At 39.5% G+C, this 20,316-nt stretch overlaps 1 protein-coding gene across 4 annotated transcripts in view; it reads left to right on the top strand.

The window, feature by feature from the left end:
- Nucleotides 1-20,316, top strand: part of LOC117011060 (amyloid beta precursor protein) — a 192,730-nt gene that overhangs the window by 135,125 nt on the left and 37,289 nt on the right. For all 4 annotated transcript variants that reach the window (XM_033086324.2, XM_033086315.2, XM_033086307.2 and 1 more), the window contains 4 exons: nt 2,669-2,743; nt 2,922-3,080; nt 9,635-9,763; nt 11,800-11,899. In XM_033086324.2, the coding sequence (XP_032942215.1) occupies nt 2,669-2,743; nt 2,922-3,080; nt 9,635-9,763; nt 11,800-11,899 (463 nt within the window). The remainder of the gene's footprint in view (nt 1-2,668; nt 2,744-2,921; nt 3,081-9,634; nt 9,764-11,799; nt 11,900-20,316) is intronic.

Genomic DNA, 20,316 nt, shown 5'->3' with positions numbered 1-20,316 from the left:
ATCTTGGTGGTGAGGGTCCCCACTGGAAAGTATAGAATCCTCTGGATTAATAAACATTTGGACAGGTGGGAACACACAGGTACCTCCCTGGGGGGCACAGGTCAGACACTGTCCCTTGCAAGAGTGTGGATCTGTTCCATCCTGTAGTATCACTGCAGTGCTCTGGTGCAGGGTCTGGGGACCCCTTTGGGAAGCCTCTGATAGGCTCCTCTGCTGTCCTTCACATGGATGTGGCTTTCCTGGAGTGAAGGGACCCCTGAGCTCCTGTGCACAGTGGAGGATGGGCATTCACTGCCTCTCACCAGAGATTTCAACATACACCCAAACCCCTCCTCCTCCCCCTTTGGTGGGGGTCTGTGTGAGCCTGGCAGCAATGACCATGGGGCTACAGCCTCCACCCATGAAGGTGCTGACCTGGGCCCCTGCAATGGATGCTCTTCCAGATGCTTTGAACAGTTGGTGTCACTTTTCTCATCTCTCTTCCTTAGGTGATTTAACTCACAGTTCAGGGTTTTGGTCAGGAGACCCATTCAGGGTGGGCTAGGGTGGTCTTCTGTGCATCTTTTGTTATGTACTTTTGCTCTAATAGGCAAAACCATAACATTTCAGTCTCTGCCACCAGTGTCATGTCAAGTCTCTGGAAAGGTGCTGCCTATGCACACAAATTGTTTTCTCAGCCCCTAGAGTCATATGGCCTAAGCACAGTTAAGAGCTGAATCCTTAATGTGCACTGAATGCACAGCAGCACTCTGAGAATTAATAAGTTTTTTCCAGATCACATCACTGTGCTCCAAATTGTGGCATTAGTTCATGTCATCTGGTCCTGTTTTGTCAGAGAATCAGTGAAATCTCCTGTGCCAAAGTACTGCAATAGTAGCATGTGGGGGGTGACCTATAACTTAAGTGCACTGCCCATCATGTTCTCTGTCACTAGTTCCTTGCTACAATTCCTTCTAGATTTTGTTTTCCTGCTGCCTTAAAGTTTGGCTTCAATTTAAACATCAATATGTATTGTCTGATGAGAAGATAATGTAAACTGAAGAGGCAGTTTTAGGCTGACAGTTACATAGGTTGGAGTACAGTTCTTGGGACTTAAATTTCAGCTGACAGTTCCCAGTAAAGTAGTGGGGTGAAATAAAGACCATGATTCTAAATATTTAATTTCAGGTCTCTGCATATAACTGCTGCCTAACCATGCCCCTGGTGAAGCCCAAAAGCAGGCAAAACCATTTCCCACTTTAAAGATTTCAGATCCCATTGGCTTCCCAAAAGAAAAGTCTCCATTCTTTTGGGCTGTTATTGAGGCCAGAATCTCTTACAGATAAATAATTTCATTGACAGTGAGTTGACCTGTTTTTACTGTGACTGATGTACTGCTGTCTTGAGATACACTCTAGGGTTTGGGGTGAAAAGGAAAATTTGACAACAAAATCCCATACATTGGGTTGTTTTGGAGTGCAGGTGTCAACCTGCTGAGTGATCCTACAACCCTGTATAGAACTGAGAGGTATTACATTTCAAGGCCTGGGACTTGTAAAAGTCTCCTTTCAGCCCAGGTTTGTGGGTTGGTTTTATTTTTTGAAAGCACAGGCTCAGCCAGGTACATTGGGGCACCACCAGGACTTTGTAGCCTGTTTATCATAGAGCCTGATTAGCAATGTCTGGTGTGGTGTGTGGAAAAACTGGGAAGCCCGAGACAGGAGGTGAGTGCTGGAGTCTCAACTTGCAAACATGAGACACAGCAGGTCTTCTCTCTCCGCCTTGGGTATTGGTCTTGGTAAAATTTCAGTTGTCCATGTGGATTCTGAGCTTTTTTTATCATTATCTTGACTATTTCTGTTGAATGGTGTGAAAGTGTATGTTTTATTGAGAAGGGAAGGAAAGGAAATGCACATTGTGAGTAATTACTTAAAATGTATTATCTGAGGATATTTCTGTCTAATTTCTGTGAAATTAGTGAAGGCCCTGGGTAAGACCACAGAAAGGTTTCAGAACTCATGGACAAGTTAACCCACTCCCTGCCTATTGAAATACTACTGCTCTGTGATACAGGGAGAGGAGGCTTCTCACATTGCTGAAAGACACTAAAAGATCTCCTACATTATTTTTCTGACAGTGTTGTACTTTAGATACATATTCAGTTCTTGGAAGTGTTTCTACAACCCTTGTTTCTGGACAAATAGCTAGACTAGCACAAATTATGTGTAATTTTTGATCTGCCGTAGTCAGGCTGATACAGCCTGAATAAATTAAAAGGTTTTGTGGTGCCAAAAAAGGTGGCATGATCCAGTTGGAATGAACTGAAATTTACTCGTTTTGTCCAAGGGTGTACGATAGGTGGAATAGTTTTTCTTTCTGTCTGAGTTGAAAAAGGGTTGGTGTGTTCACCCCACCCATGGAGATCTCCACTTCATCAACACACTGTGTTCCTTCCCAGCAGAGTTGTGAAAGATTAGCACAGTGTTCAGACACACAAGAACTGTCTTTTTAAAATTTAATAACAGGGTGCTACCTTCATGACATGTTGTAACTGCCTTTTTTTTTCTAGAGGTAAAAGGGGGAGAGGAATGTTAAAACATGACTCTTGGAGCTGCAGTGCTTGGCTGCTGCTAAGCTGTGGGACAAGAGAGGAAAATAGGAAAGTCACACTCCTTGTTTTGTTCATTAGGTCATGAGAGAGTGGGAAGAGGCAGAACGCCAAGCAAAGAACTTGCCAAAGGCTGACAAGAAAGCTGTTATCCAGGTAAAGGAAAATGCAACCACAACCTAAACACCTGGGGCCCCGGTTAAGGTACAAGGGGTGCTGGGTGTGATGTAATTTAATGATCTACTTTATGGAGATTTCCTGTTATTCTATGCTTTTTTTTTTTTGTCTATGCTGATGTCTTCTCTGTTTCTATTGTGATTGATGTTTTTTTCAGCATTTCCAGGAGAAAGTGGAATCACTGGAACAAGAAGCAGCAAATGAAAGACAGCAGCTTGTGGAGACTCACATGGCACGTGTGGAAGCCATGCTGAACGACCGTCGGCGCATTGCTCTGGAGAACTACATCACAGCCCTGCAGACTGTCCCACCCAGGGTGAGTGTGGTGCCACAGCCTCTGCCAGCTGGGTCAGAATCGTTGTAGTTGTCCTGGGGGAAATGTAGATGTGCCTAGGTGCAGTCCAGCTTTGGAGCCAGCAGTGTGCTCACTGTGCAAGAGCTGGGAAAGCAGTCAGACAGTTTGCCTAAATGCAGACACAGGCTCCCCATGTACATACCTATTGAGGGATACTTACATAATAAAGATACTTAAATCACATGAAAATTATTTGGTTGTCAGAAATCATAGCTGTTCACAGATCCTGCAGGACAATGGTGTCCCTCCAAGTGATGCACATTAGGATGCTCCATCATGACAATGTGGCTGTGGATGGCTGTGATTTTTTGGTTTGTTTGTTGAACTGCTACAGTGTTTTGTTAAGGATCTTGTGGGGATTGTTGGATGACATGAAGTTAGCCCACTAACAATTCAAAGTTGTTTGCTTTGGATGTGATGGTATTGGTGGGTGTAAACATGTACATTCAAAATGCAGATTGAATGGAATTTAATGACTCCTTATCTCTGATAGTTATCTGCCCAGGGAGGTGGTGGAGTCATCCATTTTAAACTGGATGTGTTTAAAAAAGAGATTGGATGTGGTAGCCCGTGCTGTGGTTTAGTTGAGCTGGTGTTAGGGCATGGGTTGGACTTGATGGTCTTAAAGGTCTCTTCCAACCCAGTGACTCTGATTCTGCGAGGGTGAAACCTGGGGAGCGATTGATGATAGCTGAGTGACCTAATGAATTAATCCAGTCCACTAACTGCTTTGTAGGATATGGAGCCAGAAATTTGAGTACTCTGTGAATCCAAACTTCAGCTTCCTAGCCAGAGAAAATGGGCTTAATGGAAAATGCAACTCTGATACCCTAGCTGTATTTCACTCTAGCAGTTCTCTAGTAAACTAAAAGTGCATTTGATGCAGTTGTGTTATCTTTGGGAGAGCAATTCATAACCTTACTGATAACTTGTTAAGTATTAGTAGAAAAGGTGTGGGAGTGGAGGGTTCTGGAGTTGTCAAATTATTTTTAAGAATCTCCTTCACAGCCTGCTTCCAGTCACATGGCTTACTATTAGTATGTTTACTACAAAAATAGATTGTAAATATCTTATGTGATGGAGTCTCTTTCTCTAAAGTTGTGAGGAAGAATTTGGATTTAAATTTTAAAAATAAATTAGACTTTTTTTTAATGGAAGTGCTGCATGTAGTGACTGCCCAGTGCCAGTGTCAGAGGTGTGCCTCTGAGTACCACTCAGGGCAGCAGGGGAGAGAGGGAGCAGAGATGAAATTGCATAGTTTCAAGGTACACAAGAGAATTAATTTAAGCAAAAGCAAATACTTGTACTCTTGTCGTGTTCTCAGAAGCACTATCATGCAGGCTCCCCAGAAACTCAAAATTTGATCCTCATTCTTGATTCCTGATGCAGCTTAACTGTGCTGCTGTACTTTGCTGCCTTTGAAAATGGGGTGCAGCTGTTCAGTATCCAGTGTGAAAATATTATATTGTTTCATCCTGCTTGATGGGCTTGCTACAGGAAAGGAGGATTAGTGGCAGCTGGAAGCAATATGCCTCTAGTTTTTAAAACAGTTGGAAATTTTCCCCTTCATTTTGTACATTAAATAGGGGAATTCAAATCCATCATTCTCTGAGCAGATTGATTCTGTAATTTGCTTGTAGTCCCTCTTTCATGTGCATGTCAAATTTTTGTGGATTTATGTCTCCCTTTATACTCTTTGATGGTAAGAGAGGCACGTTATCTGTGAGAAGCTGGTGGTGGGTGACAAAGACAAGCAGAAAAGAAAATTTAAATAAAGGGTTTCAGAGGAGGGAAACATACAGGAAAACTTTGAAAGGTAATTAATTAACCTCTTTACTTTGCACATAAATTAGAGTAAGCATATAATCCTTAATGGCAGTTTAAAATGCATCTCTTCTAATTCAGCAGTATTTTACTGAAATACAAATTCTTGCTTAGAAGAGCAGACGTTAAGATCAACCCTCCAATGTACATTAATCCATCTGACTTTTTTTACCATGTTTTCTTGTTCTTCAGAATTTAGTCTGGTACCTTTTATGCTTGGGAGCAGTGTCTGTTCACAGAGGGAGCGCAGTGCAGGTTGGAACTAGTCAGGTTTGACTATTTGGACAGGGAAAAGGAATCTGCAGGGGGCCCATGCTCAGTGTCTGAGTGTTTGGGAAGCTCAAAGCATTTCCTGAGTCCAAGGGGGTTGCTGTGGAAAGACGCAGTTGGAGGCAGGCCAAAGTGCTGCTGCTGAATTGCTGATAAAAATCCTCCTGTGCAGCAGGAAACAGAAGTCCAGCTCTAATACTCCACCCTTTAGCTCTGCTCCTCCAAACCCATTAACTTCCAGCTGTGGAATTCTTCACATATACTTAATTTTGTAGTTTTTTTCTGAAATAGCACGGATATCAGCTCTGTTTTTATACAAAGTCAGATTTCAAGAAATGTGGTCACCTAATTCCATTTTCCAGTGTCTTGTTTTAAACCCTGGCGGGTTTGTTATATCTAGAATTAGAAGTTTTAAAATAGTGAGCAGAAACAAAATATGTCTTAATTTGTCAAAGTTCAGTGAGTTGAAATACTGAAAAACAGATAATGAGATTGATTCAAATAGTTTTTGTTTTATTTGACCAGCAGTGAAGTCCTTGAAAGGGGAGGCAAATGTAAGTCTTGGGCACCATTATAGCAATGTGATTTTTATGTGTGAGATAACATATTTTGTTACAAATTAGCAGAAATTATGGGAAGGCATCTTTAACTCCACAGAACAGGTATCTACATGGGGATTTGTTTGTCTTGCCCATGAGTGTTTGCATTCATCCAGTTCAACTTTTGAATGTTTCTAAAATGAACTACTTCTCCTTAATAAAACATGACCTGCAAGTTAATAATGTAGCAAGTGAAATATGTGCTGAATATGGTACACAAGGTATTCAGAATAGTGAATGAAAAGAAACAATTGTTGCACATTGCAAGAGCAGTAATCGGAAGGGACTGATGATTGATTTATCTTCTAAAGGCAAGGTTAAATAGCACAATACAGCTTTGTGAAAGTTTCCTCTCTGATTTAGAGTGAATTTTGATCAAAATGACAAGCCAGCTCAGAATTTCCTGTGGAAGTTCCATGGCACAAAGCCAGGAAGTTGTATTTTCAATTCACAGAAGTACTTTAATATGGGTTTTATGTGGTTTCTCTGTAGAATTTTGGATTTCCAGGAGGAGAGATGGGGTTTTTTTGTCTGTTTCCTTGAGGAGAGATTTTAGCCATAGAAACTACATTTGATGTTTCCATTTTCCAAGCTCAATGAAACTGCAATGTTTCATTACTCCCTTAAAGTCTGAAATAGCAGATTAGGATCGGTATAGAGATCATGGTGGGGGGACATCTGCATGTTTATATAATCATATTTATGTGTTCATGTTATATATAACTTGCTAGAAACTGGATTATGGGCATTTTAGATCTCATATACAAGACTACAGAATGATTCATCTTCCAGGTAAGAGGAAAGGCATATTCTCTACAGTTATTAGTTCTTCAGAGTGCACTGTCACCCTATCTAGTCTGTGTAGCTCACATCCATTGTCTGTGAACCTGTCTACTGTCTACCAAATGTATCAAATGCATGCAAGTCCTCATATACTCAGGAAATGTAAAATAGTACTTCAACAACGATCTTCAGCATAAACCAGATTTTAAACTAACAACTATAAAATACTCAAAGACTTGAGCACATCTACTGGACAGTCACAATAGCTTATATTCTTACAAGACTATTCTTGTAGGACTATGATCAAGCTCGGTTATGCTCAGTTGTAGATTAAAAAAACAGGTGTTTGAATCTGCTGAGAAGGGGGACCTTAGGAATGAGTTTGATGGGAGTAAACGGTGTTACAGTATGTGTTTAAAATAGTTGGTAGGTTCACATCTTATTAGCTTTGTCATTTTTGCTACATTTGCCTGAATAGAGTGTTCCATGATTTAAGCTTCTTGCCAGCCAGTCCAGACTTTTGGAGTACATAGTACCCAGCTATTCCCTTCTAGTTTTAGATATGATGCTTAACTTGGAATATCTCTTGTAAAACTAATAATTAAAGTTAATCCTTTTCTGTCCATTCTGCCCTAGCCTGTTACCTTGATGTGTCTTGGGGGCAATAAAAGTTGAATTGTCAGGAAAGGTAGCTAAATTTTCTGTCTTCAAATTCTTTTTCTTGCTGTTAAATTTTCTGGTTTTCTAGCCTTCATTTTGATAAAGCTTTACAGTTGACATTTCATTTGTTTGGCCATTACCACAAGGTTGTGAGGATTATTCACTTTCCAGCATTTGCCCACAGTTTCTTGCAACTTCATCTGAGAAGTACCTGGCTTTGGGGACTTGGAGTTATTTTCCTCATGAATGAATTTTCAGCAATGGAGACACTAAGTTTGATTCTCTGGCAGGATATGGCTTCACTTCTCTATTTCTGTCTGACATATCTTCTCCAAATAACCTTTGGTTTACTTTCCTCAGTTGCTGCTCTTAAACGGAAGAGATTCTGAAATCTTTGGACTTCATATCTTAGCATTCATCTCTTGTGTAAATGTTAAATTGGTTTAGGCTCTATATTTATCCATGAATCTAAGTCTTAAAACTTCACCTTCACCCACAGTTCTTCCTGTTTTGGGAAGCTGTGCACAGAGCTTCTGACACCTATTTTATCACTTCCACACCTTCTTCCCTGTGTCACTGTCAGTGCCTAGACAAGCTCTTTACCATTTCTGTTCATTCTTTAATCTGCTGCACAGTAAGGTCATCTTTCTATTCCTTCTCACTGCTCAGCAGCTTCAGGTAGGATGCAGAAGCACAGCACCAGAAGTGGGAGTGGAGAGAAGGGGACTGCATTTCCAGAATCTGTCATAATCTCAGCGTTAAAGATGGATGTCTTAGCTGGATGCTGGAGAAGAACTTCCTGTTTTGGCACTGTATTATTGTGCACAGCAGGAAAGTAATTTCACAATTATAAGCCGCACCATTTTGACTAAAATTTTGGTCCGAACCCAAAGTGCGGCTTATAATCAGGTGCAGCTTATATATGGACAAAGAATGAAAAGTTGCTGTTTTAGTTTGGAGGACAGGTGTCTGCTGAGAAAGGCAGGAGCTTCTCTTTGAAATGGAGAATGTAAACCCCCCCTCCCTCCAAATTATTATAATTTTGAAATCAAGGGGCTCTCAGGCAAAGATATGGGAATTAGGAATAACAGTTCTTTTCTAGGGAAATTAAAATAGAAATACAGTACTACAAAGAAACAAACTCCAAACCCTGACAAAGTCAGAGTACAACCTGACACCCCGTCAGGCAGGGTGTTGGTAGCAGTCCCATTAAATGGTGGCTGCATCCTCCTGCAGTGACAGATGTGGCTCAGTTGGAGCAGTGCTCCTGTACAAGGTGCAGTTTCCCTCTGGAGCTCCAGTGGTGATGTGGAGAAATCCGGTTTTCCCTCTGGAGTCCAGTGGAGAAAGGGGCTCCCTTAGTGTCCCAAAACCTCTGTTTTTATCTTGGTAAGAAATGTTGGGCTCTTCCCCCTGGCTGGAGCAACTTCCAATGGGATGCAGTAATTTTATCAGTCCCACAGTGGGACTCAATGGCCATTAGCAGAAAATGACTCGCTGGAGGAAGGATGGGTTGTGAAAAGATAAAGAACAATGCCCTGCCTGGTTTCAATGGATGGCCCATTAGCAGAATATCTGCCGTTGAGATAAGGATCACTGCCCTCACCCTCAACAGATGGTGATAGAACAGATACCTTTTATCACACTCTGTATTGTAACGCAAGACAGTTGCCAACACCCCAACGTGAGGCTCATAATCAGGTGCGGCTTATAATCATGAAATTACTGTACATAGAAATACATGTCTTAGCCTTCAGTGCTCTGCCATTACTGTGTGTATTTTCAAGTTCCCTTCAGCTGCTGATCTTTTCTTTCTTTGTATTCAATTACGTGCCTGATGGCATATATCTAGTATGTTTTACTAATTCATATTACTTGCATTATTATTAATACTTTACATTTTTGTAAAAGCCGGCATCTAAGCTGAGAAACTTCGGAAAACTGGGCAGATGTCTCTTTTTCCTTATGGGTTTTCAGTCAGTTGTGTCTTCTGGATGTGTGTGTTCTGGATGTGTATGTTCTGTACCTCAGCTCAGTGGTTCTTGTCCTCTGTTTTCTCCCCTGGTGAAGTAGCAATAATGACAGGGCAGGAACATTGTGAATTTTTTTTCCTTAAGTTTTTCAGTCAAGTGTAGGGGTTGGTTATGCACAGAAACAGAAAATCTGAACAGCCTCCTCAGGAACATTATCTACTGCCTGTGACTGCTATTTAATGGCACATCCCGATGGTGCTCAGTTGAGAGGATGTTCCTTGTGGTAGTCAGAGATGCCTTCAGAAGATAGCATCAAGGGCTTTGGGCTTGGGATACATCTCCAGTGCACGAAATGGAAATGTGTCACTCTAAACTGATGGGTTTTTGTTCTATTTCTTCCCTGTAGCCTCGTCACGTGTTCAACATGCTGAAGAAGTACGTGCGTGCTGAGCAGAAGGACAGACAGCACACTCTCAAACACTTTGAACACGTCCGCATGGTAGACCCAAAGAAAGCTGCCCAAATCAGATCTCAGGTAATGCCCACTGATGGTTGGTGAGGTTGTGTTAGTTGATAACTATTGTGAAATTTCTGTCAACCCATTTTTTATAAAATACCCAATTCCTTTCCACGGACAGTTTTAAATGCAATTGAAAATAATCTGTTTTCTGTCAGAAGATTAAGGCAAAGTGATATAGTAATGTGGGTATGATTTTTCTTCTGAGAAGAACTGAAGGCAGGATTTTTGTCTGTCTGGACCATGAGTCAGTCATGGGCATGTCCTGAGGAGCCTTCCAGAGCATTAATGCTGAGAGCCTTTGTTAATGCTTTCCTCTGAGAAAGCATCACTATTAGATTTAGCAACAACACACGGTTGTGCTTCTCTCAACTGAAGTGGCAGAACCAGAGGTGGTGTAGCCATCTGACTGTGACAGACCTTTCCCTAGTCATTGCAGAGGCACTTGTAATGTATAATAAATGTGATTACAGCGATGCACTTGACTTTAATATGTTCTTTTAAAATAGGCACTGTCATTCATGGCATTTAACTGCTGAATGTTATTATAGTCCTCAGTGCATATGTTTTGAAACATCTTTTATTTTGTCTTCATAAATCATAGAGGGCAAGAAAGCAGAAAGAAAACACCCAAGACTGAAGATCTGGCTTTCAAAACAGCAATTAAAATTGGAGTCACACTGGATAAGCTGGAAAGACAGTGTGCTGGAGTCTGTGGAATCTGCTGCTATTCCCTCTGTAGGATTCAGTGGCAGGCACTTTCCAGCCAGAGTTTTTTAATTGACTGACATCACTAAAAGAAAAATCAAAACCATATACCTCCCTGGATGGCAGATTAGATTTTCAAATAACTGTTTCAACCAAATGGGTGCATTGAGGTCATACTGTCTTGAAATTGCTGGAGTGAGAAATGTACACTTCTAAGAATCCTCTGCAGTGACTATTGTCTTTGCTTTGTCTTAAGCATCTAACATGACTTTTTTTTCCAAGTCATTGGATTATTTAATAACAAAAATCAGTGAAATTTGGCAGAGTGCAGGTTGTGTGGCAGCAGTGGTAAAGAATAGGAACTGACATATAAATACAAATGCAGTGTATTGCCTAACATGCCATTGTAGGAATGATTATTGATACAGCATCTTTGTGTCTAGAATTGGTCAGATGGGGAAATGTGGCCTGGGAGTACTGTTTGTGAAATGTTTTTCAATGGTAACTGGAAAACAAAATATTTTGTTCAATAGTGTAAATATTTGGATTTGAATGCTGCTGTTTCATTAAAATTGCTGTCTGCAACTCATTTTACTTGTTAGGACTAATTATCCTGTCAGTCTTCGAAGTCTTTTAAGATGCACCTGAATTTATCCTTCTACTGAAGAAAGGTGATACTTGTGAAGAGTACCCTGGGGGAGCACATATCATGTGGTGTCACAACTCAACCTGTAACAGTGTGAGGGCACTTGAGGCAATAGAGCTGTAATCACATGAGAGGATGCAGTAATGTGTCTGGGTGGAAATATTTTTGTTTGCAGCTGAAAATGTTTGCAATTTGCAAATGTTACCTTTTTTTTTTTCTTTATCTTAGGAGAGCTGTTTCTTTTCAGAGTATTTGGATTAGGAAAGAAATTTAAAAAACCAAATACCTGAAGCATTCTGATGCAGTAATCACTGTGCCTAATTTGGTTTGCGTGTTACGTGAAAATTTATGAGTATGGGCAAATGAAATGTTGCTGAAAGAAGAATGAAGCTGTGGGTTTTTGCCACAATAACTGCTTGTGTGCATGTTCTGCCACAGCAAATGTAAACCCCTACTTCAAATTACTGCATTTCCATGGGATTTCAGGTGGTTGCTATGGAAGGGCATAGAATGCTATTTTTGTAACAGCTGTAGGAAAGAGGTGAGTTTTGTAATGGGTTTGACAGTGTTGATACATAGAGTATATTGAAATCTTACACCTGCACAAGTGAAAATGGTCTTGCTTCCTATAATCTGAAATTTGTGATAATGTCAAATTATCCATAGTATTCCCCTCCTTCAAATACTTTTGTTTTCATAGGTTATGACACATCTACGTGTGATATATGAACGCATGAACCAGTCCCTCTCCTTCCTCTACAATGTGCCTGCTGTAGCAGAGGAGATCCAGGATGAAGTTGGTATGCAAACTACTAATGTAGAAAAAGACATATATTTCTGTGATGAGAAACTACCACCAAAAACAAAAATACATTATCTCACTTTTCCTATTGGTATACTAACTCAGCTGAAAAATGAAAAAGTAAACTTGTCAACGTCCTTAAATTTTAAATTAAATTATAATAAGGCCTTGGAAGACAAATCTTGTATAACCCATGCAGTGGCTTCATCATACTGTTGTAAATGTCTTCCCTGAAATATGTTAATTGACATTTGGAGCCTTGCATGCTATAGGGATGCAGCAATTGACAATGAGATTTAGCAAATCTTATCCTTTGGATATATAATTTACCTGGCAAGTATTTACATGATATAGACTGTTTGGAAATCCCACAGCTAAAAAATTGGTTGCCGAACCAAGCATCTGAAAAAAGTGTGGGTATCAACTTGGCAGTGTCCTAGTGGTCATGCATTTTAGTTCTTGGTTAGTTATCAAATTGATATCTCTGCTCCTACCATTTTTTCCAGCATACAAACTGGACTGTGAATGATTGAGGTAGCAACAGTCCCATGTTTCCCTTTTCCCTGAGAGCTGTAATGGCAGATAGCTGTGAGGAAGAATGGCCTTTCCTTCCATCCAGATTCCTGCCCTTGGCTGTGGCATTGCTGCAGCACAGAGATCTCCAGTATGGCACTCAGACTCTGCCATGTGCTGCTATTGCAGCAAGTCAACTGCACTCAGTTTTGGACATTTGGAGGTTACTAATATATGTCTTTAAGAAAAATAACACATGGTTAAATGTAAAGGTCAGAGATGGGACAGTCATTTTTGGAGCAGCTTTTTTTCACAAGTTGTGATATTCTGCCAAATGGCAGTTAACATAATAATTTGCTAATAACCAGCTTCAGCTGATCATTAAGTCATTGATTTCTTCAAAACACGAGGGAGGGAGGTGTGCCACTGCAGTAAGGATTAGAATGCATTTAGGACACAGGGAGGGGATGGACAGGGAGTAGTGGTGGATTCATTTGCCCACAGTATGAATTATGATGGAGATGTGTTTCTGCTTGAGAGGGCTGGAGTTGAGATCAAGAACTTGTGGAAGGGATTGAGAGGCAGCCAAAAGATAACTGGTTAGTAATTGTCCTTAACCATGTGTTTCTATGCTCCACAATTACAAGGCACAATCAACAGTCTCAGTCTGTGGGTGTAGAGTCATTCAGGGAGGAACAACATCTTACTGATGCTTTGAAAGCGTAACATTTCTGTAGAAAGAACAGGTCAGTACTGTGAGGCCTTTGAGATGCTCAGTTAGTTTTCTTTTTACATTGCTATCATTCCCTTGGGGGTTTTGCTTCAAATTTCAATTTCTTCTATTCTTGGTAATGTTTATATTTGTTGCTGAAAATGTTCTTTTAAATTTTGTTCTCCTTTCTATGTAGTGGAGCAAAAATTTCAGAATCTTTGATGTGATATGATACCAAAAGTCTAGTAACTGCAGAGTGGTTTACAAGAATCTGACTCCTAATCTCAAATGTAATACTAATTTTTAGGGGCAAAAAAGACCCTAAAATTAGTAAGGTATTATTTCCTAATAAGTTGAGAGCAGCTAAGAAATCACAAAGAAACTGCTTATCACTGTCTCCTGAGTAGTTTTTCCTTACCTTGATTTTTTTTGTTGTTGTTGTTTTTGTGGTTTAGGCTGTGCTAAAAATTATTCAAAGCGTTGCAAAGTTTAAAGCAATTAAAACAAAGTTCTCATAGTTGGGAGTTACTGAGCAGCACAAACTAAAATGCTATTTTTTCTGGGTAAAATATTGGATGTAGATAGAATAGTTTTCCATAATGCAATGTCTTTCAGTACCAACGTGATTCTTGTTGATAATATTGTCTGTATACTTGGTTTTGCATGTTGGTTTTAATGAAAGTTTGTGGAAGCCATTCCCATCTGTTCAAGAAGACAGTATCCTTCTAGCCTTGAGCCTTCTAGCTCTGATCAGCCTGTTTCAAATTCTGTTCTGAAATTACTGAATTTCTCAGTCTCTGTACTCTTCCTAAACCCATGGAAAAGGACATCTATTACAGCTGCAAAATCTGTGGAGAAGTAAACTTCTACTAAAACTTCTCTTTGTAGCATTCCCAAGAAATACTACAACTCTCATTAAAAAGACAAATGTTTGATTAAATACCTTTTGTTGGAACCATTGACTTAGATAGTCTGAGTCAGTAGAAAATTTGAAAATTAAGCTAGGTAAGAACATCTCACACAGAGTGTCTGACTAATAAATTACATATAAGGAGACGTGGTTGAAAATAGTTTTAGTTCATTTTCTTTCCTCATTATAGTTTTAGTTTCTAGGCCCACTCTGCTGCAGAGTTCTTAATGAACAGTTTTTACCTTGAGGAATGGATAGTCTTTGCTTTAGAGAGCAGAGCTCTGGCAAAGGTAGTGTTTCCCTGAATCAAACAAGTAGCTCTATGAGCAGCAATATAAATGAGATCTAGTTTCCTGTGAATTTGTATTGTGGGTTTAATTCCTCTTACATCTAATGTGGTGCTGTTTTTCACTCGATTTTTCTCACTGCTAGAAATATCATGACCTATTTTTAGACAGTTAAATCACAGCCTAGCAGTTGGACATTTGAAGTTTCCTTAAAATGTACACTGTGTTTGAAGTTTCTACCTTAAAAGGTAGGTTTACAACTATTGTTTTAATGTGCGGAATCCAAAACAAAAAATCCTGCTTCTATGCTCAAAACAGGCTTTATGCCTTTTAAGAACAGCCTTTTCTAGTTGTTTTTGTAAGTCCAGCAAAGATGGTGGCTGGAATTTGACAGAGTGGTAGTCCTTACCTGCAGGTGTCCATCACCAGCTGATGTCCACCAGCTTTAACAGTGGGTGTCATAGGAGCATATAGATAGTTGGGAGCACTCCAGAGGGTAGAAAACAGCACTTAAATTAAGTGAGGGCTTTCATCCTAAACATTTGACAAATGTGTAATATGCAAATGCCCCATAAGGGTTTCAGGCACCGTAATGTAGCAGCAAATTCCAGATGTGTGAGGAAGGATGTTGCTGGGGGGCTGTTGTTTATGCTGGAGCAGAGGGAAAGGAGCCAGTCTGAGAGTTGCAGAAAGAGCTGCACCTGATCATGGTTGTTCTGAAAGGGCTTGGAAACAATAAGAATAAGCAGGTCATTTGGGTAGGAGACTGTTTTACATTCTGGTTGCAAATGATTTCTCAAGGGGCAGTGATGCAAATGTAGTAAAAAATAGATCACTCTTGGCAATTGATGCAGTTCTTGGTGATAAATGGAGTTTCTTATGAGCAGAAGTATGCCCCATGAATAGGAGAATGGCACAAAAAAAAAATCTGAGCAGATTATTTGCCTACCTAGGTATTTCTACTCACCTTTTCCCTCTGATAAATCTCATACTATTTAATATGTATGGAAACCCAGAAAAAGCAATAGTAGGCTTTAGGAGAAATCAGCAGTTCCTTTGAGCACATCCTGCTTTAAATCCTTATTTGATTAGATTGCTTATCCATGTATGTAAAAGGCAATTTATTGCAGAGAGTGACACAGCAGGCATAGCTTCTAAATCAGAAAATACATCAGAGCTTTGTGCATCAGTCACATGAGCAGGCAGTGATCTGAATTTTTAATTCTATCTTTTCTACTAATTTTCAAGCTGATGTCCTCAGCTTCAACGTTTCTAGCCCACCACTGAGAAGACATTAAGCACTGTAGTAATACCACAGCAGTATTGTACCTGAGCTCAGAAGCGTTCAGTTATGAGCAATACGTAAAAGAATATTATTTCATCTGTCCCTTGACAAATAAAATCAAGCTATTGTTATTTTATTATTCTGTTCCACTCTGCCTTTCCTGTTCTTCTGCAGCATATTCTGGATGCCACACCCACATTATGTGATTAGAAGGGAAGGCAAACCCAGGCTGACCCCAAATCACCCCTGCTTTCAGATATATATATAGTGTGCTGTGGGTCAGGTGCTATTTTAAGCATTTGTGTGCTCCAGCTTAACATGTCAAAATTTGAAACAAGAGACATTTGCCTCTTGACATTTGCCTTGCAAGTTCCTTTGAAGATTTTTGTAAGTGTTTTTAGAAACAGGACAAACTGCAGACTCAAGATATCTGAAGACTTCCTTTCTTTTAACACTTCCTCTTTAATCGTCAGGGCCACCTGAGTGGAGGGCAAAGTTAGTGCTACCTCAGCTGATTCTGGTCTTTTAGCATTTATTAGACTAATTTTTGATTCTTTGTTTCTAGCTTGTAATTTTGACCTTTAGTCAATCCACAGCCTTGCTGCATTTCATGCCATGAGTTGAATTAGGATGCTGTTCCCAGTCATTCTGTGGTATCCTTCTTAAGAGGTTTAATGCTATGGCAAGTTTCTTGCTGCAGGCTGACACTTCAAAACCACAACCAGAGTGGTCTGGGGACTGATACTGCAAAACCAAAACATGCAAAAGCAAATTTTTTGTCTTGTTTTGTTTGGTGCCATTCCTTTTGTTACTGTTTTCTTCATCCTCTCCCTTAAAATGCTGTGTTTTTAGTATGTAATTAGTAATGTCTGTCAGACTGCAGTGGGACTTCTCAGTGTCTTGTTTTTCTGTAACTCTTCCTTGTCCTGTCTTAAAATTTAGCTGATAGAAAGAATTCCACCTTCAAAAATGTTAAAGATGTTGAAGCGATACTGAGGATTTCAGAACCTTTATTTGAAGTTGGGTTGCCCCATCAAGGTATCAGAATAACATAGGGAAGTTGACTTACATTGGCTGCGTCAAAAGCTTGTTTAAAGGTTTACAAGACTATTGTAATGTGATCATACAGAATGGTGTAGTTCATATCAAGTAAGAACAGTAATTACCTTGTAACTCAATTTGAGTGTGTTAGACTAAAAAATTCTTGAAATTGCTTTTTGTTTGTGGAGGTGGCAGTTGTAGGCTGCTTAATAGGAACCATTTCTAGCCTTCCTCTAAAACTAGGGGCAAAAATACTGGTAGCATCTGATTGATGCTATAATGTCATGTATCAGGGTGCTTATAATGTCTCAATTCTTTTTTTCTGGTAAAGTAAAACAATGTTGTTGAGACGTGGGTAAATGAATTAGCACTCCAGGATTTATCTGCTCTGGGACAGACCATGTTTAGTTAACTGGCATAGAGAAAGATAAGGAAAGATATGGAAGCACCAGTGGTGCTCATCATCAGGGCAGTTGGGTTTTGCACTAATTGATGAATGTGGTTCATCAGGACAATGTAAATAGTTACAAAAACCCATACCTGGGGAAAGTTGGACAGTTTCTGTTCAGTTTTATACTTTCTGCCATTTTGGAGATCAATGGAATTGTCATTGCTAAGCTGCCCCAGGCACTTGGCTAGTACTGTGTAGAGGAGTGTTCAATTTTGTGTGCAAGGAGACATGATCTTTACCAAAACAGAAGTATTGATTTTCCACCCTCATCTCTTTTAAACATTTTTCTGTGGCAGGAAGTGTTCTGTTGAGATTTGTTAGATATCAACACCACACAAAAATTTCTCAGTGAACTTTAGAGTTTGTGGAAGTAGGACAATAATATGTAGGTCTTACCAAAGGCTCTGTAAAACCTGCCTTCTGGTTTTAAAGAGGCTGTTTGGTGTGTCTGTGCTGTATCATACAAGCTCATGTTCCTGCCCTTCTGCTCTGTCCTTTGTGCCCATAAGTGTAGTGCAACTGGAGCAAGCAGTAAAGAGCAGCCTTCAGAGAATGTGTATTTGCACAGGTACCCTGAAGTGACTTCTAGCACTAACTATGCCTGTGCTTTCTCCCCATAACTGATTTGACATATTTATGTGTATCCAGTAACCTCAGCTCTTCAAAGAAAAATCTGAATTTTCTGTGAAGTGGTTATTTGATATCCTCCCTTGGAGCCTATTGCATTCAGTGAAAAAGATGCTGTGTTAGGATTCTAGCAAAATATATGTTGTTGTGTCAGTGGTTAAAAGTAGCAGAGTCCTTCCACAAAAGCAAGTTAATTCTGTGTTAAACTTTCCACAGCGACATGGAGATAGATTTTGTATGCTTAAATATTGACATATGGCCCAGGTACAGTGCCTGGTAAGCACTTAGGACCTTTTCCACCCAAGTACATCAGTTTTTAAAGCATTTGACTAATTCATATACATATATATGGATACACTCTTAAGCTTTTCTTTTTTTTTTCCCCAAGTGTTGTTTTTTTAACCATCGTAAGCCTGTGGTCTTTACTAAGCTCTCAGTTTTGCCGCTTTGTTAACCCTATTAAATATTCATATAATTATTTAAATACCATAAATAATAAGATGCCATTTGTTAGAGCCAGGTGACATATGACATTCATGTAGGGAATCAGCCAATGTCACAGAAGCACAGAATGGATGAGGTTGGATGGAACCTCTGCTCCATTCCCTGTGCTAAAGCAGGGCCACCCAGAGCCAATTGCCAGTGTTTGGTCACCCTGACAGTGAAATAGCATTTTTTATGTTTATGTTTAAGAGATTCAGCTCTTTCTGCTAGTAAGATGTGTCCTTTGCCTCCGTGTGTGTAGGAGAGAAGGGAAAAACATCCTGGAAATAAATCCAACATTTTCTTTTTCTAAGCTTCTCTTATTTTATGTCAAGATTATTTAACTGTCATAGAAAATTAGGCAGAGAATTGTAGATCATTAAAACAGATATAAATGCACATCACTGACGCTGATGTTCTGAAGTGCCTTCATTAGCAATGTACTGTATCCTCCCCATCTTTTGTAGCTAAATGGCCTATTGTGTCCTATCATGGGCACTAATGTTCTCCAGAAAAGACATGAATCCTGATTTTTGTGTGCACAAGCCCTCTTTTAATCTCATAAATATTGTGAACATGACTTCAGTGAGTACTAGAGCCAGCTTCCTCCAGGGCTCACAGATACTGAGAAAACGATAAAAGGATTCAGGTGGCTTTGGGTTGAGGTGGTTTCTTCTTAGGGGAAAGATATGGGACATCTTGTTTTCCAGTTGAGAATTTTAATCAGAATAAAAAGTTCATAGAAGTGACTATTAAGAGATTATTTTCCTCTGGTTTGAATAATGCTGTTCTGTTTCACTTGCACCTCTGAAAAATCTGGTCTCATGATCCAGGTGTTAGAACTGAAAACTGATAGTAATTGTGGACCTATAAATTATAAGCAAAGTAATTTTTAAATTTTATGAGCATCTGCTTTTTCAGTGAGTATTTAAATCTTTCACTCCAAATAATTCGTCTATTTGCAGGAGAGGTGTAAAAGTGTTGCCTTGATTTTCTTCAGGAGTTGATGGTGAGACCACTCTGCCCTGCATTGATTGATAGATCCTTCTTGAAGACCTTATTCTGTGACCTTTCCATTACTTTAGCCTGAAGTATTTTTTCATAGACACTTGTCTTTTAACAGAATGTTGCCATCCCCACTACAGATCCCACAGGGAGATCATGATCATGAAACCACTCTGGGCTCAGTGGCAACAGGCTGAGGCTTAGACTGTGTCCGCTTAACAACTTCTTTTGATACTCCTCTGGAACAGTCTACAGTCACCTTGGGCACAGTGGGAAAATGCATTAAACTTTGAATAATTGTCCAGTTATTGGTTGTAGTCTTTCCTATTTTTTCTTATGTGATTGGATACACGTGGAAATACAGATTTGATCAGGATTTTCTTCTAAATCACCAGTCATTTTCTGGTGTCATGAAGACAGTAGGCTGGGAAATTCTGTCTTGGAGAGCCTTGTCTCTGCAAGTAGTAGGATAACAATTATATGAAAATGTGGTATTCAAAGGAGTGTGTGTATTATTTTAAATCAGTACAGTGGATATATTTGATTTTAAAAAACATTATAGGTCAGGATTACCTTACAGCTACAGATTTCCTCATCAACATCTAGTTTAATTGATTTCCTATTCTTTTATGTCTTCAATCAAAAGTCTAAAGTTGAGCACTCAGTTTTGAGAGGATACAGAAAAAATATGTGGTGATACCAAATATTTTTTAAAGTCTGCTTTTAGTCTTATGAAGCAGAATGGCTTCTCAGCCTTTCTTGTTATTATTTCCTGATAATTGCTTCTAGCATTATGCTTTAAGGAACTCATAGGTTAGTTCACCACATGCCAAATTTAAGAAGTCATTCTTTTTTTCTTTCAGATAGATAAAAAGTCTGAAAACATCTTCCATTTGTCCAGCTTTCAGATATGATCTGAGAGCAGGTGACTTTCCAGATGAACAGCTCTAGTCAGAGGGGAGGCTCTGGCTTGGTAAAATGTTGCCTGCTTATGGAAATCTCATTATACTGAGCTACTGGAGATTTTTTTTGTACACTGAATATATGTGCAATTTTTTTCATAAATAGGTCAAATTAAGTTCATTATGTCAATGTCCACAA

Source organism: Catharus ustulatus, chromosome 2 (genome assembly GCF_009819885.2).
Source record: "Catharus ustulatus isolate bCatUst1 chromosome 2, bCatUst1.pri.v2, whole genome shotgun sequence".
NCBI lineage: Eukaryota > Metazoa > Chordata > Aves > Passeriformes > Turdidae > Catharus > Catharus ustulatus.
This window is presented reverse-complemented; position numbering and strand designations above follow the sequence as displayed.